The sequence below is a fragment of the Ursus arctos genome, unplaced genomic scaffold, assembly GCF_023065955.2.
Source record: "Ursus arctos isolate Adak ecotype North America unplaced genomic scaffold, UrsArc2.0 scaffold_36, whole genome shotgun sequence".
NCBI classification, from domain to species: Eukaryota; Metazoa; Chordata; class Mammalia; order Carnivora; family Ursidae; genus Ursus; species Ursus arctos.
The window spans coordinates 3,405,001-3,429,095 of record NW_026623050.1 but is presented as its reverse complement, the minus strand read 5'-3'; the positions used below and the strand labels follow the sequence as shown (position 1 = coordinate 3,429,095).

The following is a 24,095-nucleotide window of genomic DNA, read 5'->3' as shown; positions in this document are numbered from 1 at the left end:
CAAGGTTCCAGAGTATGTTGTCTTCTAGCAGCATACATGTATCCATGGTTCTTTCTCTTGATCTCAGGGAGAAGTACACACAAGCATATTCAATAAAGAGAGTAAGATAATCCCACAGCGTGACAATTTCCTTAGGAAAGAAGGACCCGATTCCCCACATCCCATTTCCAATATCATATTCCCATTATTCTGAACACTGTATCTTATTTTTAACCTTCAGAGAAGTAGGAATTTAAATACTTGATACCTTATGAAATACCCAACCATGTCATTTCCCGTTAGCCTATATAATCATATGTTATATTTCTAGTCTCTTATTCTCCACTGCTAACATCTGCACATAAACACAACCTTAGCACTCTAAATCTCATCTGTTCCCACTGCCTGTTCTTCACCTGAAGTCATAATCCCCCGTTTGTCACATCATAATCACTCCCCCAACAAAGCACTACTGCTTCAGGTGGGGAATAAAAGCAGGAGCAGATGAACTCTTAGAAACAAAGATCCTAATTTTTTACAGCAAGGGACATCCCTCACTAAGCCTTCCTGGCTTTACAGATTATACCCTCCTGGAGTCCCGCAGAGTTATACACGAATGCTAGAAAAGTGCCCGTGTAAAATATGCTGGTTTCTTGTAAGGCAAGACCAAACACGGACGGTGAGGCAGAGAAAAAGCAACTGCCTCTCAGGTGTCACTCAAAATAATTGTTAGCTTCTACTAACAGGGCAACATTCACTGGAAAGAATACAGTATCTCCAGAGCCATCCTTATTAAGCCAAATGTAACAAGAATTTGCACCAGACAGCGGCTGTGGAAGGCACTAATGAAAGTCCCTCTGACCTGGAGTCATGCCAGCCCATGGAGGACGAACAGTTTGTCTCCAGTCTCTGGGACAAGCTCTTTCATAGCCTCTGACAGTGCAAACAGTCTTGTTGTCTTCTTACTATCACTATTTTCCTTTCCTCCCTTCCCTTTTGTCCAAAGTTCCTCTTTCCCCTGAGAAGGTGGTAAGAGGAGAGGGTGGGCATGGAAGAGACAACAAAACATGGTCTCATTAATTACTGGAGAGATGAAAATCAAAGCATCTTCACCAGTAATTGAAATACATTTTCTATTTTGTTGATACTAGAAATGGAATGAACCCTTAGCAGAGGGGATAAGGATGATCACAATACTTGTTGGTCGATTTAAAGTTTAAGAAAGATTCTTTGTGCATCTATCTACACCTAGGAGTGGGTAGCAGGCTCTTCACTTTTTCTCAGACTTTAAATGCTGATCAAGAAATGTTACTTCTATATTACTATCCTTGGAAAGAACTGACATGAACTTACCTGAAACTTAACTGAAATTTTCCTGCAAGGCTTCATGTTTGATTCAACTTTTATTTTTTTAATCCCTAATGGTGCCTGCCCGAAGTAGGTACCTAAAAGATAATCTGTCTGCTGAACCAACAAAGGAAAAGACTGGTTAACACAGTGGTAAGATAACCAAGCTAATGAGCTCAACTGACCAGCCTAGAAACACATGGTGACGGGAGGGTGCTGGTGAGAGAGCAGGTAAGTGAGTAAAATTCCATCACCGCTTCAGGAAAAGTAGCTTATGAGCCAGTAGCATTTTCTTACATGTAAAGGGTGGCTATTGATTTTTAGTATAATCTATATCTTTCTTTCAAAAGTTTAATAGAAGTAGTACAACAACAGCCTTGAATATATTCATTTTCATTTTCAAGACCATCAAGTGAAGAGCTACTGAGATGCACTAGAGATGGAACTGTAGTCTTACTGCGTTGGACAAGGCAACAGTGTGCATCACTGAAAGCATCCGGGGGGGACAAAATGCTTACCATCATCTTCACGCTAACTAGTGTAGAAAATATGCTCAACAAGAATTAGTTGAAAAGAATGCATGAATAATAAATAAAAGAATTACAAGAACTCTGAGAAATTGCTAGAAATTGAAAGTATACATTGGTTGACAGCTTATCTCCCTACTAGACCATAATTCCACAAAAGCAGGGACTTCATCTGACTTCATGTTTAGTTCCGAATAAATAGTACCTAACTCAGTAACTTATTTTTGGAATAAATGAATAAATGTATGAATGAAATATATTGTTTTAGTTGGAAAAACTAAACATTTATTCAACTTTGATTTCTCTGAAACAATGTACCTATTCACAGATGTACAAATGGATAGATTTATAAAATAGGATAAATCCAGGAGTATACACAAATCTTCGATGAAAAGTGCTCTTCTCTTTTTTCTTCCCAATAGTGCCTGGTTAAATCTTGTGCCTTAACGACTCCTCAGTATATGGTCATGGATCAAGGAAATTCAAAAAAATTATTAGGGTTAAAATAAAGGTTATTTATTTTTATTTCTCTCTTCTATTGGTAAAAAGGTCATATAAGATATGTATTTTATAAAATTACATATAGAACACAAAATGGAAAATTTAGAATGGGATAGGCTTTCAGGGAAGTCATAATTCTTAAGAAGGGTTAATATGTAAAAATAAGAATCTTTGTCTTTTGAAAGTAGTGGCATATTAGAAACCAAAAGAATTAGAGCGAGAAAGAGGGAGAAATCAGTTTTGCTTTTGCTTATAGAAGAATCAAAGTAAAACAAACATGTTTGTAATGGCTCTGCAACAAAATTCAAGATGTATACATGTAAATAAGAAAACATCAGCTTAGGGGCGCCTGGGTGGCACAGTGGTTAAGCGTCTGCCTTTGGCTCAGGGTGTGATCCCGGCGTTATGGGATCAAGCCCCACATCAGGCTCCTTCGCTAGGAGCCTGCTCCTTCCTCTCCCACTCCCCCTGCTTGTGTTCCCTCTCTCGCTGGCTGTCTCTATCTCTGTCAAATAAATAAATAAAATCTTAAAAAAAAAAAAAGATTCTTCAAAAAGAAAAAAAGAAAACATCAGCTTAGTGGTCTATTTTTATGCCAATATTTTTCTATAGTTGATTTAAAATGATAATCTATCTAAATTTACCTAAATCTACCACTGTGAAGGGGTATTTACAAGGTAAAAGAAAACCCCAGAACAATATTTCATACAAGGCTTTGAATCATCATGCTTTAACTTGTAAATAAACTTGTAATAATTCAGTACTACATTAAAATGCTTAAAATGCATAGAATAAATTAACTTTTTTGTATGCTGACAAGGAAATACTTAAAAACAGCACTGAGGTTACATGGAGTCAGCTAAACATCCTATAACTCATTTATTTTAAAGATCAGTTAAGTATCACCTTTGGGTATGCTTCAATAATATGGTTATCTCTAGACCCGATAGCACAGAGAACTAGATAGGACCCGTAAGTAGTAAGTCCCCTTTCTGCACTTGTATGCAAATGCTAATGACTCCCTGGCGATGTTTCTGCGTTGCCTTTGCTAGCCATGGTCAATTCAGTCTAACACAGTTCCCAGAATCAAGGGAGTCAAGGACCTGGAACTCAGTTTAGAGCACACGTAAGCCTTTTGCTCCTCCTCCCTGTCGGGGTCATCTAGTCCTCAGGAAGGAAGGGGAGAAAAGCTAGGCTAGGCAAAGAAATGGTGCCAAGGGCCTGACTACCCATAAGCATACGATGCCAAGAGAGTAACACCAAGCAGTCCTGAAAATATGACTGCTTGTTGGTGCTTTCAAAACAGTAAAACTGATTTGGCCATGCTATATTGGCCACTATCTGAGTGATCAATGTGATCAGATATTTTGTAATACTATCAGGACTCCACAGTTCTAAGACATATGTCATGGTACATCATCGGTCATCCATTCCAATTAGTTCTGAGCCATTATACATTCTCTGTCTGGTTAGATTTCTTTTTCTGCAAGATTGTTTCTTGTTTGTAGTCCACTTCAAAGAATAGGACTAAGAAATATGGGTGCTATACACACATACACACATATAAATATACATCTAGATACATACACACACATCTGTATGCATATTTAATTTTTTAACCTAACTAACCCATGAATTTATGCTGTTACCTCCATTTTTTGGATTAGATTTTAAAAGGTGATTTCTAGGGGCATCTGGGCGGCTCATTCAGTTAAGCATGATCTTGATCTCAGCTCAGGTCTTGATCTCAGGGTCATGAATTCAAGCCCTGCATTGGGCTCCATTTATTAAAAAATAATCAAAAAATAAAAATAAAAATAAAAGGTGATTTCTATCTAATTTACCCTCTTCACCTAGGCTGAATATTTCAGTTGTCCTTACATGAAAAAAACTTGCTACTTTTACATACTGAAATTTAATTCACTAATTTGAGGCCATTTTCCTAAATCAACCTTTTTAGCCCCTGCTAGGGAATATTTATGAGATCTCCCATCTTTAAATTATCAGCAACCTGATAATACATTCAACTCCATTCTCCAGTTCATTAATAAAAATACTGAATACTAAGACTACAAACAGACTTTTTGCAGGCTTGTCTTCAACATCCCTCCTCAACTTGATGTAAGGCCATTCAATGGACTTTCCTTTGCCAAATCTTTGTCCATTTTGGAACAAAAGTTGTGTAATTCAATATTCTATGATTTTTTTCAACCTCAAAAAACCACATTATGCAGACTTAAATATCTACATATAACAGATGTATACAATGCACATTTAGGTTTGTATAGAACCTTTAAAATGACTGTATCTACAATGGAGAAAAGGAATTAATTCATTGTAGAGTGCCTTATGGTTTCTGAGATCAGTTATCACATGTATGCCCTTCAAGGCTTAATTTTAATGCTTCAGATGTTGAAAGAAATAACAATCCGTAACAAGATTCCACATTGGCACACACACAAAAACACATGTCCATGTATACCTGTGAGATTTTTAAAAATCACACTAGATCTATGGTGACAATTAATGCCTCGCATAAAAATAATAAAAGCTTGATATTTGGCTTTCAAGTAAAAGTACACTCTGATTCCATACATGAGACAAACATATCCAACATGAATTTTTCTAACTATTCTTTTTAACATATAAAGCATTTTATAGATAATATTTCTTTTGTTTCTTTCTCTCATAAGGCCCAGATTATGGTTAATATCTCATGACACCAAAAGTAATACTGCAACAGATATTAAAGCATTTTTTCAGCCACTTATTCTATGAAATATTAATTGCAAGCCTGTGCATGTGCTGTATATACAGGGATTAGGTAACTGAGTTCCTGCTCAGTTCTAAATCAATAAAAGATAACACGAACAGCATCAATCATCGTTCACTCTTCCTTTAGTGCATAATAACTGCGAGTGGAAGATTTTTAAAAAAATATATATTTAAGTACTCATGGAGATATTACGAGCTAGAGAGGATGTAAGTAATACTTACCTAGGAAGGACAGGTTTTTCTCCAGAAGCATGTCTCTTAGCAGGACTTCGTGCTCATGACCAATGGCACTGAGAAGCTGTAGTTAAGGAGGGTAACACAGGTGCAATTATACAATAAAAAATATGCTAATACCAGGTGTCTACTTTGAGATGAAATGGAAAATTGAGTAATCATAGCAACTACTTCCACCTCTAGCCCACATTTCTGAGGAATGAGGTTTCTATGCCCTCATTTAAATGATTCAATGGAATTTTCCTGTTTCTGTAATGTTTATATGCATTTGGGCAAACAAAGATTTATAAATGGATGTGCACCTTCTTTTGAAAGGAGGGAGAGTCATTTTAAACATCCTTTGTACTATGTTAAAAATCCCTCAATTCAATTTAGTACATTTATTAAACACTTATTAAGTGCAGCAAAGAATACCAACCGGGCTTTGCCATAGAGTTTCCAGTCTTACAGAGCTCCATAAATCTTCTAAGAATCCATACTTGTCCCAGAGCCAGCATTTCTAGCCTCTGTTCCACTTTCAGCCTATGGTTGGTGATCTTCTGTGATGTGTGAAGCCAAATAGCTGACTTGTTGAGAATCCTATGCACTCTGGAGGAAAGACTGAATGCTGCTAAGAACTGTGAGTTGGGGTGTGGGTGCAGAGGCTGCTTCAAGTTTTCTCTTGCGTGCGTGTGTGCACACATATTATCATATGCATAGAAACAGATACAGGCACATGTAAATTCTTTGAGTGATTACTATGAGGTAGGTACTGTGTTAAGTGCCTTATGTATGTTATTTCATCCTTAGTTATTATCACCCTTATTTTATAGATGAGGGAACCAAGGCTTAGAAAAGAATCCGCACACAGTCACACGGTTCAAGTGTGGCAAAGCAGAGGATCGGAATATGATGTTACAAAGCCTTTTGTACGACCTCCGTACAACTTCTTGAAAAGTATTAAAATTAATTTTGTAAAAATAACTGATACTAGCTAATATTTCTTTAATACTACAACCCTAAGCCTTGGTGTTAAACACTTGAGGTATCTTTTTTTTTTTTTTTGGTAAGTCCTCAATAAACTTTGGTTATTTTATTGTTATAGTTGCAGATTCATTACGTTCAGCTGCTCACATATGCGTATGCCATTTGTTTCTTTACCATCTTAGTTACTGACAGCTCCATGCGGTTCAAACCAGAATGCAGGAGTCCTCGATTTCTACCTTTCTCCCACACTCCTCTCGATACAAAACTCGCCAACTCCTGCTGGTGTCAACTTACAACTAAATATAATATTCACCAAATTTTTACTACTTCCTCTGCTACCAATCCAGCCTATTATTTCTTTTAATTTTTAATTTTTTAAAGAATTTTATTTCCAGTACAGTTAAAGTACTTAGCGTTATATTACTTTCAGGTGTACAATATAGTGATTCAACACTTCCGTGTATCACCCAGTGGTCATCACCAGTGCCCTCCATGATGCCCATCACTTATCTCATTCGTCCTCCCACCCACCTCCCTTCTGGTAACCATCAGTTTGTTCTCTAGAGTTAAGAGTCTGTTTCTTGCTTTGTCTCCTTTTTTCCTTTGCTCTTTTATTTCTTAAATTCCATATATGAATGAAATATGCTATTTGTCTTTGGCTTATTTCACTTAGCGCTATACTCTTTAGATCCATCCATATCATTGCAAATGGCAAGATTTCATTCTATTTATGGCTGAATAATATTCCAGTGTGTGTGTCTGTGTGTGTATGTGTGTGTACATACACCACATCTTATTCCTCCATCTATCAATGGACATTTGGGCTGCTTCCACATCTCGGCTATTGTAAATAATGCTATATAAACATACAGGTGCATGTATCCTTTGAATTTGTGTTTTTGTATATTGGGGGTAAATACCCAATAGTGCGATCGATGGACCATAGGGTAGTTCTGTTTTTAACTTTTTGAGAAACCTCCATACCGTCTTCCACCATGGCTGCACCAGTTTGCATTCCCATCAACAGGGCACATCCTCACCAACACTTGTTTCTTGTCTTGTTGATTTCACATTCCGGCAGATGTGAAATAATATCTCACTGTAGTTTTGATTTGCATTTTCATTTGGGGTATCATCTTATTTAACCTTCACTGCCACCACATGAATAGGTGCTATTATTAGTCCCATTTTTATAATTATGGAAAGCAAAGTTCAAGAAGGCTGAGAAGCTTGAAGGTCCCATGGCTGGTAAATCATTAAATTAGGAATAGGACTTAGAATTCTGCTCTATTTTCCAAAAGGATGAGATTGTACAAAATCTGAAAAGGAGCATTATCCTATTCTGGTACTTTGATTCTGTCAAAAACATTTGGTATTAACTATCTAATTCTCCACTGGATAATGTCAACCTGGCTGTATCACTCCTCAGCTTAACAGAGACTCTCTGATTCTGATCATGCACTGCAAGAGTGCAATTTAAGTGAAATAAAATGTGTGCATTATTTGTTAAAAAAAATTCCTAGAGAATTATCTGCCCTTTATCAACACATACAGGTGAATATCATTTAAATCATAATTTGAGAGACGTGGCCACTCATGTCCACTGTCAAAATGAGCCCCAAGTCTTCATCTTTGTATTTTTCCTTCTGTTGTCCCCTGTCCCCACCATGCACGTGGCTGTACTTATTTAACTTGTAATTGGAAACAGAATGAAGGAACAAAAATTTTCAAATCACAAAATTTCACACATTCGCGGAGTCCACTGGAGACATCTGATGAATACCTCTCAATGGTCTCTCATCATTAGGGGCATCCCACATGTTAGAACTAAATTATTTACTTCTAATCCACATAAATGCGCTCTCACTTTTATTGTTGTAAATTATTTACATCTAAAATGTTGAATCATGAAACTGAGGTTACTGATGGTACAGAAATGAAACCCACAGCATTTTAAGCTTCCTGCATCATTATTATTCCTTGCTTCTTCTCTGTATCGGTCTTTGTGTAATAGCTGTGTCCTGGAGTCACACTTTGGAAAGTTGAGGTGGCTGGTTTCTCACACCTTTTGTGTCAGTGACTATATTTGTGGCAGGAAAGGTGTGGATGGACGTGGCTATTCAGGAAAAAAATGTCTTAGACACTGAAAGAAAAAGAAAGCACAAGGACAATTTATATACTCTTTGCTACTGTGCTTTTCACGGTGTCTTATTTGTAAACGACCAATTTCCTTTATTCTACTTACACAAATGTCTACATGTAACATTTTCATAATGGAGTAAAAAGATTTTGCACCTATTCTATTTACTAAATGTGTACTTTCTTTCTTACAAAATGATGTAATTTATTGACAGTAAGCAACGTAAACATTACTAAATTATCAGAATAACATACAAATAGCATTTTCACTCACATGGAAAACTACTAATTTTTATTCAGTGTGAAATAAAGTAATTCCTGTGGATCCGTCTAGGAAACATCTATGCAAGTATATTTACATTATATGAAACTGCTACTCCTTCAGTGCAAAAATAAAATCAATTCTCTATAAATTTCCCAGCTTGTTTTATTTTGCATGGGAAAAGCAATCACCGATCTGAAATTTGGGAAAGACATACTTCTTGATTATTCTTTGCTTGATATGAACATATATAAAATACAAGGTCTAGAACACAAAGCTTATAAAAACAGTAATTTCACTGGCAATAGGCATAATGGAATGGCAAAATTATAATCTAGTCAGTGAATGCAATTTATAGACATACATAATTATCTTTATCAATAGAAATCATGTACTGCATTAAATTCTACTGGCAATAACACAGCCAAAAAGGGAAAGTGAATGATGGCAAAAATGTAAAGAAAATACTCCGAACAGAATTTATAATGCTCTATAAGCAGAAAACACTTAGACTTTGTCTATAATAATACCTATTATTGATGTATGGCAGTGACCATGGGGCAAAACTTGTAAATAACCTCACAAGCCATTTTCTTAGCCAGCAATACAGCAATCTAGTTTCCCGTAAGCATCTCAACTATTACTGAAAAATAGCCTCCTGGCATTTACAAAGCAGTTGACTTCATACTTTAGTCCATGCATATATAATTAGATAGTTATATTTAAAATCAATATGCAATCCTTCAAAAGACATTATGCTTTTAAAACCTTAACTTTAAATTGATTTTTAACTATTTTATGTGCTTTGAAATTAACGTGTAATTCTGCCCCAGATACTCTGAGATGGTGTTAGTTGTTATACAAATGGGCTAAAACTTTATCACTGTAGCAACATGAGGTGGGCACTCCTACAATTTCTAATGCTATCATTAATTTTATACTGAAAATAGAAGTATGGTTTCACTTTGGTCTAATAAAAAGGCAAGCTTATGACAGTGCTGTGATTTTTTTTAATTTAAACTACATCGGGGGGAACAGACTTGAAGAATAAATGTATAAAGGGCTATAACTTAGGTAGTTGAATATTCTTACAAGAGGGCTCTGTTAAGAGATTATTTTTCAAAGGTTAACTTTATAAAAAGGAAAATGAGTGAGTTTCCTTATAAAAATTTTACAGACGCTAAGCCTTTGTGAAAACAAGGTGGGATAAACACACACACACACACACACACACACACACACACAAACACTTGACTTTCAACAAAAAAGGCTTTCAACAGAAAGCTTCCTGACTGGGAGCACTGAGTCTCAACTGGATGCTGTGCTGCCCACACTCGCAAAACCCGCATTAGGAAGGCTGTTCAGTATGAAGAAATGCGAGGCTCATGGACTCAGGTGGAAGATAATTTCCATTTAAAAAATTACTAGTTACGGACTCTTTAAATAGCATTTTTCACCTAGGATTATCAAAATTCTTAGTTTTGCCCCAATGCAACTAAATGTATGGCTGAAGAACATCCTCCTTCATGAAGCAGCGACTGTCTGCTCGCATCCCGTTTCAAGAAGGAAGCATTAACTCTTTAGTAATCTCAATGCCTTTAATGAAGACCTACTCCACATCTATTTTCATAGCTTTAAGTTCAGCCCAGAGGGAAAGATTAGCTTGGTTTCTCTAAAATGGTTTATTAGGGATCCAAATGACAGTTCAGACTGTGATCAGCATTTAAGCAACAAGAGTCCGCGACCCTTTCAGATGTGATGGCCTGCGTGGTATTTTAATCACGTCATCCTTCAACTCCAGGCTCCAGATTTGTTCTAGGAAACTCACCTGAATTGGGCTCATCTTAAATAGAAATTTGTTCTGTTTTTTAAAATGTTCATTGGATTGGTGAGCTACATTCCCAGACAGTAAGTTACGTGCCCCATGACCCTGTACCTTTAAACTCTCGGAAACCCAGCAGTTTGCACTAAGCCTGTGAGTGTAACTGCCAAACTGACAGCCTCCCGTGGCCCATCTGATTTTCCTTAAGCTGGAGAAAAGGGTGGTCTGCAGTGACCCTCCAGCTGATTGAATGTAAAGTAGAAGAGTATGAAATGTGTTTTGTGAAGCAGAACTTTATGTCAGGTTACAGCTAGACACATCTCCTCCACTGAGTCTGAGCTCATCAATTGTGCACCTAAAATTTTATGGGAAAGGATACTGTTTGATGCAGTCCACCAGTGGTCCATAACAGCAGTCGTTCACAATGCACTGCAGACAAAACAGAGAAGGGGTCTGGGGTGACTACAAAAACTGTTACCGTTAACTAGTATCCTAAAAGCAGTAATTACTTTTCTTAAAAAAAAAAAAAAAAAACAACTATCAAAAGGCTGTTAAGATTTAATCACAGAAAACAAAAATCACATGCTTTTTATTCACTATAAAAGCAAGCTATTAAAAAGTGAAATGCTCTTCTTGCAAATATTGCATTGCCATTTATGGTGCACCCTGACCTCAGTGATAGTTTATGATGACAGTAATTAAATGAGGTTTAAAATCCTTTACTCTGCTAGGCAGATAGCACTGCCACTGAAAATAGACAGCTGTGATTAATACCTGATAGACCTGATTTGCTAGAACTCCATCTGGAATCTGAGAAGGGTCCCGTAGCATACTATTTATAACAGACTTGGAGGCTGTAGAAGAAAAGAGATGAACTGTTAACAGTCAACATACTTTGAGTGCAGCGCGAGGAGTGACATATACCTATATGTACACAAACCATGAAAATGAAAACATTACTGATATTAATAATTTTTTTCCTTTTTTATAATCTAAGAGAAGATTTTAATTAGACCATTTTGCCAAGTGTATAAGCTACACTGCCAGATTTGAAGATGACCTAATTTTTCTAAGGTAAATTAACAAGTACAGACCTAAAGCATATGTCTCCTTGCAGATAAATTAGCTTTGGAAAAGCCCGCTTGGGGAAAAAAAAAACACAGCAAGAACAATCAGAAAAGAAATATTTACCTTTTGCAGGTAAGTATTTTATAACCAAGCATATGTATATGGAGAGCTTAGGGAAGGCAGGTCACACTTGAATGATGTCAATAAAAATAACTTTTAGCCAAGAAAGCATCTCTGAATTCTAAACCTTTCTAAATTAATTCTCATCAACAGCCATAAAACGCTGCATCCATTTCACAGATAAGGAAAGTAGGTAAAGTTGACTAACCACTGAGGGAATCTTAAGGAAAAAAAAATATGTATTTCATTATTTATATATGAGTTTTTGTCCCAAAATGTGCCTCCTCATAGCCAATTATAAATTAAATTGACCTTACTCCAGGAACACCTATGGAAGAAGAGGCCAGGGGAGGCATCTCATGAGGAAGGCTCTATCAGATCACACACTTAGCACATGGAGACAAGAGATCCTGGCCCTGCTGTTTTCTGTAGGCATGTGGAAGCCAAGGTGACCAGAACTCCTCCTCCTTTGCACAGGAGGAAGGCAAGTCTCTAAACTAAAGCTGAATCTAGTGCTGCCTAGTAAACAATTCTTCCAAGTCCTCCAATGGATTCATTCCCAAACATTCAGCAAAACGGCTTAGGGTTTATTCACACAAACACAAACTAAACTACATATTGGATAATTATCTAGTTAATAGAATGAACACAAACCACGAATCAACATCATTCATGTTGAGATGACTTTCAGTTTTTTGGTTTTTTTTTTTTTATATTATGATGTTCTTTATCAAATTCAGTACCATAAGATCACTGACAGATATGATAAATGTTATGTTAGTAAATACGGTAAAGAAGTAGGGAAATTACATCTTTTTCACTTAAGCACAGTAATGAGTCCACAAAGAAAAAATGCAGTACACTTATTTTAATTATTTCCTATTCTTTAACTGCTTCCTATTCCGCATGCATATAGCCACGTTCATGTGGTTAGCCATCTGTAACCTTCAGTTTGTTCTGCAAGTGTCGAAGCCGTATCTGGAATCCCAAAAAGAGCATCATCATGAGAGGAACACTCTCCAGCCCTCTCTCTACAACCAGCTCAGCAACCAGGACAAATTTATGGAATATGGCGCCTTTCAGATTCACTATCTTCTTCTGTAGAAAATGACAATATTATCTGAGCTGATTACCTTAAGGGGTTCTTGTGGGTTTGTTCAGAAAAGAGCTACAACAGCTATTTTGTGGTCGATTTCATTTAAGTTTAAGTAATAGTGAGAACCAAACTATATGATAACTCACTGCAAATCAGATTGAAGGCTCTTTTTCACTTTTTTTACTTTTTATTTTTTTAAAGATTTTAAGTAATCTCTACACCCAGGGTGAGGCTCAAATTCATGACCCAGAGATCAAGAGCTGCACGCTTTACGAAGCCGGCCAGGCACCACGACGGGCTCTTTTTTTTTTTTTTTTTAAAGATTTTATTTCATTTATTTGACAGAGAGAGCAAGAGCACAGGGAGAGTGAGAGGGCGAAGCAGACTCCCCACTGAGCAGGGAGCCCAATGCAATTGGGCTTGATCCCAGGACCCTGAGATCATGACTTGAGCTGAAGGCAGATGCTCAACTGACTGAGTCACCCAGGTGCCCCTCACCCAAAGGCTCTTTTTAAAATACAGGAGGGACAATACTCTAGAACATAAGAAGATGAGGTCACTTATTTTGTGAGGGAAGAAAAGGAAATATTACAGAAAAAAGAAACTAATGACATCCTAATTTTCCTCACAATATAAATTTTCGAGTATTGTGCTTATCAGAATTAAGAATCAGAGCCAACGCACTTTTTAAAAAATAGTCTGAATATATTGAATAGGATCCTATTCAAATCAGAGAAAGCTTGCGAGAACAAGTCAATCATTTTAAATTGAAGAGTAAAAACTATATATTGAATCCACATTCATTTTATTTATTTTTTTTTTTTTATTTATTTTTTTTTTTTTAAAGATTTTATTTATTTATTTGACAGAGAGAGACAGCCAGCGAGAGAGGGAACACAAGCAGGGGGAGTGGGAGAGGAAGAAGCAGGCTCATAGCGGAGGAGCCTGATGTGGGGCTCGATCCCATAACGCCGGGATCACGCCCTGAGCCGAAGGCAGACGCTTAACCGCTGTGCCACCCAGGCGCCCCTGAATCCACATTCATTTTAAACTCAACAAAATGCCTTTTCCTTTCTCGCAACCTGCCATTTTTTATTTATTTTTGTTTTATTTTTTTAAAGATTTTATTTACTTATTTGACAGAGAGCACAGCAGGGGAAGTGGCAGGCAGAGGGAGAGGGAGAAACAGGCTTTCCGCTGAGCAGGGAGCCTGATCTAGGGCTCGACCCCAGGACCCTGGCATCATGACCTGAGCCGAAGGCAGATGCTTAACCGACTGAGCCACCCAGGCGCTCCGAGCCACCCAGGTGCCCCTCAACCTGCCATTTTTTAGAGCAAGAAAATGATAATATATAGGGATTTGAGGCCTTGGCTACCCAGGATGTGCCTGCCTTCTGTTTGCGGATTTTAGGACTTCGGCTTCACAGAAGTATGCCTGTGTCTAAGATCGAGCCAAACGAATGCAAACTTACTTTTACACACATATTCTGAACCTAAGAGCTGCCAAAGGGATGAGCAGTATCAATCAGGTAAGGAAAGGCGGCTGGGCAATCTTGGGATGACTAGGAATAAGAAGGGCTCAAGGAAGACAGTACCCTTCATAAGCAAGATGTCCCCTGGCCAGTTACTACCTATGGCCAAGCTGCATCCATCTTTTTTGACCACATGTGGACAGGAGACTTGTTCTCCCTAACCTTTGCTAGAGGCATTCATCCTCTTGATTTCAGAGTTTACCTCTGTCACAGCTTCAGCTGCTGGAATGTCAACTTTCTACCAAGCATGTACAAAGCAGGAATGCATGAACCACTTGGAGCTGTGTGCACAAGGATAGGGGAGAGCTGGTCCCTGTTAAAGCATGCTATGGGAGAGAGGCAACAGGCGATGCCCGGACTAAGGCGTAATGCCTAAGATTACGATCTGCTTCTGTGAAATATTTCAAGAGCCTAAAATAATAAATATCCATGCCCCTGCCACTCTGACTTAATGTCTGTATCTTCAATTAAATTTACTTTAAATAGTCTAATATTAATTTGTGTAAACTTTTTTATTTATCAGTCTTGCTAGAGGTTGGTTCATTTTACTAGTATTTTTAAGGAACTAGATTTTGGTTTTGTTGATTTTCTCTACTGCTTCATTCCTTCCAACTTCATTTAATTCATCCTTTTGTCATCTTTATGTCTGGCTTTCCACTTGGAGTTTGTTGTATTATTCTTTTACAAACTTACCATCTTTATTATTTAAATTTTCAATCTTTTATTTCAACATATACTTTTTAAGGCTATAATTTTTCCTCTAAATTCTGCTTTAGCTACATGCCACAAGTGTTGTTCTCATTTATTTATAAATATTTTATAGTTTCCATTATGATTTCATCTTTGATCCATAAATTATTTAAAAACTTATTTCAAATTTTTAATTTGATCATATTGGTCAAAGTACGTGATGCTTATATTCATTTGAGGGTATCTATTTGACTTCCATTGGTGCTTTCATAGGCAATCAATTTTTATAAATATTTTACATCTCTTAAAAAATACTGAAGCTCCTATTTTTAAGGTATGGGGTTCAGGTATGTCTAGTAGGCCAAGATTTTTAATTGTATTATTAAAATTTCTATATTCTTTTTTTTTTTAAGATTTATTTATTTGACAGAGAGAAAGAAAGAGAGAGGAGGGAAAGGGCAGAGGAGAGGGAGAATCTCAAGCAGACACCCCACTGAGCATGGAGCCAGACATAGGGCTCATGACCCTGAGATCATGACCTGAGCTGAAATCAAGAGTTGGATGCCCAACCAACTGAGCCACCCAGATGCCCCAAATCTTCTATAGTCTTATTAATTTTTAATTAATTAATTTTAAATGAACCCATACCTAATTTAATCATATCTCCTTTGTAATTCTGAGCACAGTTGACCCTTAATAACATAGGGGTTAGGGACACCAATCCCCTGGGTGGTCAACAATCCCACATATAAACCTAACTACTTAAAACTTAAACGTAAAACTTAACCACTTAAAACTTAACTACTAACAGCCTACTGTTGACAGGAAGCCTTACTGATAACATAAAATTAACACATATTTTATATGTTATATGTATTATATACTATATTCTTACAATAAAGCTAAAGAAAAGGTTATTAAGAAAATCATAAGGAAGAGAAAATACTGCACTGTGTTTATAAAAATAGTACTGCACTGTATGTATAAAAAAAATCCACATATAAGTAGACCCATGCAGTTTAGGTCCATGTTGTTCAAGGCCCGGCTATATAAGGAATTTAGAATGCACTGACTCCAATCAGGAAGCCCCCCTTCCCCATCAGCCTCCATGTTATTCTGTCTATTATTTCTGTTCAACCATTCTGTTTGTAAACATAATTTCTTAGTTTCTGTGATGGTTAATTTTATGTCAACTTGACTGGGCCACAGGGTGCCCAGACTTTTGACCAAACATTATTCTGGCTATGTCTGTGAGGGTGTTTCTGGATAAGACTGACATTTGAATTGGAGTAAAGCAGATTGCCCTCACCAATGTGGATGGGTCTCATTCAATCAGTTGAAGGTCTGACTAGAACATAAAATACTGGGTAAAGGACTAGTTTATCTGCCTGACTGCCTTCAATCTGGGACATCCTCTGGACTCAAACTAAAATATTGGCTCCTCCTGGATCTCAGGCCTGTAGGCCTTTGGACTGGACCTACACCACTGGCTCTCCTGGGTCTCCAGCTTGCCAACTGTAGCACTTGGGGCTTTCAACCTCTAAATCATGTGAGCCTATTCCTTATCTCTCTCTCTCTCTCTCCATATACATATGTACATACACACACACACAACTGGTTCTGTTCTCAAGTACTCTAACATAATTTCTGTTTTTTTAAATGTTCGATACTTAGATTTATGAACATGTTTGCCAATTTCCTCCTTCAGCACTGCTTTCTGAATTCTGTTCGCTTTTAGATTCATTATCTTTGTTATTAAAATACCTAGTTCTTTCAGATGGGACCACTGAGTAGTAAAATGTCTTAGTCTTGTCTTGCCTGAAAATAACTTAGTTCTCACTTTTGAATGATAATATCGCTGGGTATAGAATTATAAGCTAAGAGTCATTTTATTTCAACCATTGAAAATAATATTCCACTGTCTCTTGACATCTGTTATTGATAAGAACTCTACTGTCAGTCTAATAATAATCCCTATAGAGATAATTTGTCTTTTATCTCTAGTTCCCTTTAGATTTTTCTTTAATATTCAACAGTTTCATCACTGGGTACCTGGGTATGGCTCTTTTAATTTAGCCTGCTTGGAATTAGCTATGTTTGATGAACCTATGTATATATGCCTTTAACCAGTTTGAAAAGTTTTAAGCCACTATAGCTTTGGCCTCCGTTCTTTTCTTCTGGCACTCTTATATTAGACATCTATGAGAAGGCCTTATTACTATCCCCTATGTCTCCTACTCCTATAAAGTGTTTATATTTCTTCTCTATTCATCTCTTGCGTTATATACTAAAGGTGCTTTCCTTAGAGCCATACTAAAGTTCACTAACTTTTGTTCTAATCTAATTCTTCTGACACTTCATTCACCTAATCAGTTTTCTTTCTTTCTTTTTTTTTTTTTTTTAAGATTTATTTACTTATTTGAGAGACAGAGTGAGAGAGCACGCATGCATGAGTGGGAGGGGCAGAGGGAGACCGAGTGAGAGGATCTCAAGCAGAGTCCGTGCTGAGTGTGGAGCTCAAAGTGGGGCTCAATCCCACAACCCAGAGATCATGACCTGAGCCAAAACCAAGAGTCGGACGCTCAGCCAACTGCATCACCCAAGCAGCCCTCATCTAATGAGCTTTTAACCTCAATGATAACTATATCATTTCTAAATTTTATTGTTTTCCCAAATCTGTCTGCTCTTTTCTCATACTATACTCTGTTCTTTCACTTATCTAGTTAGATTTTAGTTTATTAGATGAGTTCATATAATTTTTATGTTTTAAAACATCATCTTATAGACTTAACCTCTATTATATTCATTTTCTTATTTCCAGTTCATGGTATGCAATTTCTCTATCTGCCTACCTGCCTATATACTTATCTTCCCTCTGATGGTGGTTTTCTCACTTGGTTTGTAAATTTTTACTGTGAACTTAATTTCAGCAAGAACTGTTTGACCTGCACTGTGGAAATAACCATGACAGAGTAGTTTACTGTTTACTTTTGCAGAGACCAGTTTTATTGTTAATTTCTTAACATGGGCTTCCTGCAGTATAAATAAGAGCACAAATTTGGACCCAAACCCACAAATGGTGCTGGCCTATTTCTAATTTCTTTCTCCAAATAACCCACGACTCAAGACCATCTATAGGAAGCAAGCTTCCTTCCCATTTTCTCCAGGCAAGTGGAGTTTCCCCAATCCTTTTCCCATGGTTTGGGCTGTATGTGGAGGCTCGCTTCCAGCTCCTGCTTGCCTATCTTTCCCTCCAGGGAGTTAAAAATCCCAGCCCCAACCCCTCATGTCCACATCTAAAGCTATCAACTCTTGTGGACCTACAAAGTGAAAGCCCCTGTTTACCAATCTGAATATACGTTCTCTCTTCATTCCCTGAATCTAGAGATGGAATTCCTTTTGTTTGAACTTGGTTTTGTATTTTAAAAGATTTTTTCTATCATGTCCATGTTTTTTTGTGGAAATACAGACCATCAATAAAAGCTCGTTCTGCTACGTTGCTGAAATTTTTGGAAACTTTTTAGTAAGAAGTTCAAGGGAAAGCTTGTTTCTTTGTTAAATTTTGTGGAGTTCAAGTTATTTAAATATACAAAGAGAAGGTCCTTCTAAGAAACTGGAACTACAAACAAAAGAGAGAAGGGCAGGTGGCCAAAAAGCAGGTGAGTTATAAAATGGGCCAGAGTCCTCTCTGTGACATAGGGTCTGGCTGGACCAGAGAAAGGGAGAAGGGTCACTGGTGGCTACAAAATGAATTGTTACCCTGACTCCTCCAAAGACTGCTGCCACGTCACAGGCCAAAGCACTGTGCTAATCATCAAGCTTAACAAGTTTCTGTGGGCTTGAGAATCAGTTCCATTAGATTCTCAAATATAACCTCCCCCTTTTTTTTTGGAGGGGAGAGGCTTTAAACAATAATTTCTTAACATGCTCATGATTTGGCAGTTTAGGCTAGGTTAATGGAGATAGCTTGTCTTTGTGTGACATTACCTGGAGCAGATGATCTGGGTGCTAGAAGGTTCACTTTCATCATGACTCACTTATGTGTCTGGCACACCTGCACTTGCTTCCACCTCAACAGGACCAGTGGGTGAAGGGCCTTGATTCCTCTCCAGGGGGGCCTTGCTAAGGTCTGTGTGAACTTCCCGTTCACATGGGTTCCAAGAGCAAACACCCCAAAGAACCAGGCAGTACTTTACAGTTCCTATGACCTAGATGTCACACAAGACCATGTTTATTTGCATCTTCCTCTAAAGAGGAAAAACATGCCTTCTAAAGGAAAGGTGAACTATGCCATCTATTACTTTCAAAGGGAGAGGCAGCATGGAGCAGTGGTTACGAGCCGAGCCTAGAATCAGGCAGACTTGGTTTGAGGCCTGGCTCTTCCAACCCACTAGCTCTGTCATCTCAACAAGCTAATTCATGTCTGTGACCCTCAGTCCCCTTGTCTGTAAAAGAGCAGAATGCTGGTGCTTATTTTTCAGGACGGTGGTGAAGATGAAATAAAATAACCCAGGAAGAGCATCTAACATGCTGTTTCAGACTTGGGCAGATGAAGTCGTTACCTTGGCTTTAGCTGTCCTTAGCTCACACTGTGGCTTGCACGTTGCCTCCGGAAACTGCATTATCCACACATACATCACTTATTACCTTCTACTGTCAAGGCGTTAAAAGAAGAAAGACTTCATGAGATATATATAAAGTCAGGGGGCTGTTCTTGCCAAGTATGTCATTGCCACAGCCTTGGAGAGACAGCCAGAAGGGAATGTGACAATGCCAGATTCTCCCTTCCTACCTGCCACCCCTGCCACGCCCTCTGTGGCAGTCAGGGTACAATGCGTCATGCAATCTGATCTCTGGAAAGAACCTGGGAGAAGTCCTTCACACATTTGTGTAGTATTAGCTTATGGTGCTATCACTCCACGGCGGGGGAGCGGGGGTTGTATTTTAAATCTTGTCTATAACCATACAAGGGTTTTCCCCCTTACTTCAAGCACCAGCAATCAAGTGGAGACATTCCCCCAAATCACTCTCACACCCAGTTTTGTAACTCTTCCTTTCCTTGGTGCAAGCTCAAATAAGTGGCCAGCAACTGCTGAAAGGAACTGGGGCAAATAAGCAGCTGAATCCTCTATACTGTTAAGGTCGCTGGAAATCCCGCCCACTGCAAAGAGTGCCTTTTGACCAGGTTATACCTGAGCTGAAACATCTAGTTGGGACCCCTAACCCAAGGTCACAAATAGGTTTAAGCACGGCAGGTGAACCAGCATGGGGCTGCCTGTGTACTGGATGGCAGCAGTCGGGAGAGAAAAAGGGATGAAGTGTGAGATGGATGATATTGGGATACAGACGAGAGGGACCATTTGGAAGGAAATACATATGCAGACAGACGGTGGTGTTAGAACCCAGTTCTCCCTCCAGGAAGGAAAAACAGTCCATGCAGTTGAACAGGTGGCGGGGGAAGGCAGCTGCTCCCGAAGGACACCAAGAGTCCTTTTCATGTGGCTCCTGCAGAGACTGAGCTCCAGAACAGCTAAGCCTAAAATACCCGCTAGAATTGAATCTGCTCTTCAAACACTGGTCTAAGGCCTTTGGACTTCAAGGTCAGAAAGGTCCCAAGTTACGTCTCCATGGGAGCTGGCCTGCCAATGTCTTTTCCGGACATTTTCAATATTGCCAGTGGCCTACAGGAGCTCACTTACTTTTGCAGTTGGAACAATTTCTCAAAAATTCCAGGCAGCCCACTAGCTATCCCACTGCACAGGAGTGATCTCGAAAAGCAGTCTGCTCCCATTTGACAATCTAAATAAGCAGTATCTTTTAACATCAGGGAATCTTATAGAAGCAAAGTAAATTCTGCTCTCTAACTAGTACATAATTGTGTAAGAAATAACTTTGACTACAGTCATCAAAGAAAAAAAGTATTATGTAAAGACAAGAGGAAGAGGTCTCCAAAGCATGGATATTCACACTGATCAGACTGTGTCGGCAATTTGTAGACCTAGAGCCAGTCTACACCGTCAACTCTTATTCCACAAACAGACACTCAACAGATATTTATTAAGCACCTGGTTAATGCCAGGAATACACTTACTCCCACCCCTCCTACCCAGCCACCCCCAAATCCATCCTCCAAATCTGGAATGTTCTTTCTTAACTTTCCCTCAGGCAAAACTTCAAAGCCCAGTTGAAGTCACATCTCTTCCAGCAGAGCTTCCCCTTATGTTTCCAATCCACTTGCTCTCCCCTCCCTCATACTGGGGAGAGAACTCATAGTGTCTACATAGTCATCTGGCACCTGATTAAATATTACTTCGTCATCTGTTGGCAGGAGATTGATCAGGGTGCCAAGATGTGAAACCATGACCTACTTAAAAAAAAGATCTGGAGGAAAAAGGAATGTTCAGCATAATATGGAAGAAACGATGTCCTATTTCCTCAATGTTATCTTTAAGTATCTAGGGGCTTTTCCGTGGGAGATTAGGCTCATCCTGTGGTTACCCCAAGAAGATAAGAGATAATTCTTACAAGTTTATTACCAGTTCTGAAGCTAGAAGTTTTCAGATTTCAAGCTCGCCTTTCAGTGGTCCTATGTTTATTCGGTCTACATAAATCTTGCTGTCATTTTAGCCCACCGAAGGAGATTTTTTTAGACATATTTTCCCAATTTCCCCCATGAAATTTTAATGCCACAGGTATACTGTATGTCTGCTAATGCGATATCACCCCCCCTTTTTTAAATGAGTTTCTTTTTTTTTTTTTTTTAAGATTTTATTTATTTATTTGACAGAAAGAGAGACAGGCAGAGAGAGAGGGAACACAAGCAGGGGGAGTGGAAGAGGAAGAAGCAGGCTCCCAGCGGAGGAGCCCGATATGGGGCTCGATCCCAAGACCCTGGGATCACGCCCTGAGCCGAAGGCAGACGCTTAACGACTGAGCCACTCAGGTGCCCCTGATATCACCCCTTTTGAGAACAGTTCACGTGGAGGACTAAGGAAGTGTTTGCGTCAGGATATTCAGCAAGCTGCTTACCAGCAGACATATTTCTCTGTGATCACCTCAAGGTTGCTCTGCACAAAATAGTTACTCAACAAATAGCTGAATGAATTACTAATAAACTACTCAAAATCCATCCAAGCCCTACTGTCATCTCAATTTTTAGGTAGCCAAATGGATTTGACTTAATTTGAACTTTTCTCATTATAGATGAGTCATCTTTTTAAAAAAATAAAAATAAATACATATTGTTTTCAGAAAATGTAGACTAAGAGGACGTAGGACACAATGGGTCTTTAAATGTTGACAACATCTAATGCCACGTCTCCCAAAGAGAAGAGCGCTTAACTTGGGCATAGGCATGTGAAGTGACTTTCCGAGCACACAAAACATTTTTTTCTTTAGCATTTATGTATTATTTTTTTTTTTAAAGATTTTATTTATTTATTTAACAGAGATAGAGACAGCCAGTGAGAGAGGGAACACAAGCAGGGGAGTGGGAGAGGAAGAAACAGGCTCATAGCAGAGGAGCCTGATGTGCGGCTTGAACCCAGAACACCGGGATCATGCCCTGAGCCGAAGGCAGATGCTTAACCGCTGTGCCACCCAGGCGCCCCTATGTATTATTTTTTTAAGTACTTTCTACTTATGGCAAGAAATTCTAGTTGATCATGTAAGGTGGAATTATAATTTCCTTTTTAAAACAGAATTAATTAAATGATACTTTAAAATTTTTTAAGCAAATATAGTATATCTATTATTAGTACATGTGCTACAATGGAGATAGGGAAAAACTATGAACGTACCCAAATTTCCAAAACTTCAGAAACACTAGTTTAACATTTGTACAAAGTCAGCTGAGTATTCAGGAAGGTGGGGTGGGGTCACTCAGTCTATCCTATAGCAACTTTCCACTTCTAAAAAGGAACTATAGCTAACATTTACTGAGTGCTTACCATGGGCTAGGAACAATTCTAAACTCTTCATATATATTAACTCACTGAATTCTCAGAATATACCTACAAGGTGGCTAAACCCACCTTAGAAATGAAGAAATTAAGGCATGAGGAATTTAAAGATTTTATTTATTTATTTATTTGAGAGAGAGGGAGAGTGAGAGAGCGAGAGAGCACAAGTGGTGGGGGAAGAGGCAGAGGGAGAAGCAGACTCCCTGCTGAGCAAGGAGCCCGATGTGGGGCTCGATCGCAGGACCCTGGGATCCTGACCTGAGCCAAAGGCAGCCGCTTAACCGACTGAGACACCCGGGCGCCCAAGGCAAGAGGAATTTAAATATTTCCCCAAAGTCCCACTCCCTATTACTGGTGGAACCGTGATATAAACTTGGCCAGTTTGGGATCATAATTACCAGCCTACTCTTCCTCCGGCACTATTCCTATGGTTTTCGAAAGTGAACTGAACTGTTCTAGATGAATGCATCATACTTCTACGAATAACTCAGTTTTCCATTGGTGTTCCCTCCTCCCTCCTAGATCTCCCCCAGATTCAAATATTAGCAATTAAAATGTCAAGATACTTAGTATTCCGTGTAGAACAAATACAGGTCCTCAAAACGAAGCTGAGCTCTCTGGTCCCAGCTTACTGGGACACAGCATGTCAGTTGAGTCATAGTGTAAAAAGAAGACTATTAGCTCAAGGTCAGAGGAGAAAGCTGATGTAGCAAAGACCTACCAAAATTTCCTGGGGTAGCCCCAAACCTGGCAAGATCACAAGTATGTTATATATTACAAAAAGAAAGAAAAATGGATGCTCCTATTGGCAGCTGGTATGACCAAGTTTATGTTATTCAGTGAGACAGGGGTTAAGTCTCTGCTTTGCAAGCTGATGACTTCAAGAAGCCTCTCTCGCGATTCCCTCTGGTAGCCTGCTCATTTAGATCTCCTGTGTTTCCAGTTGCTGGCAAAGACCCATACCACATCATGGTGGCTGCCTCAGTGCATAATTAGAAAGCAGTTAATTCTAAGTCATTAGAAGTGCTGCCCAGGATTGGAAGGATTCATGGAAAGGGAGAGAGCATACGGGGCAT

General features: G+C 38.5%; 1 protein-coding gene across 4 annotated transcripts in view; it reads right to left on the bottom strand.

Moving 5' to 3' along the window:
* Positions 1–24,095, bottom strand: part of CDIN1 (CDAN1 interacting nuclease 1) — a 206,556-nt gene that overhangs the window by 103,502 nt on the left and 78,959 nt on the right. For all 4 annotated transcript variants that reach the window (XM_026480060.4, XM_048218745.2, XM_057306196.1 and 1 more), the window contains 3 exons: positions 11,327–11,406; positions 10,932–10,981; positions 5,352–5,419 (listed from right to left, as the gene is read on the bottom strand). In XM_026480060.4, coding sequence (XP_026335845.1) covers positions 5,352–5,419; positions 10,932–10,981; positions 11,327–11,406 — 198 coding nt within the window. The remainder of the gene's footprint in view (positions 1–5,351; positions 5,420–10,931; positions 10,982–11,326; positions 11,407–24,095) is intronic.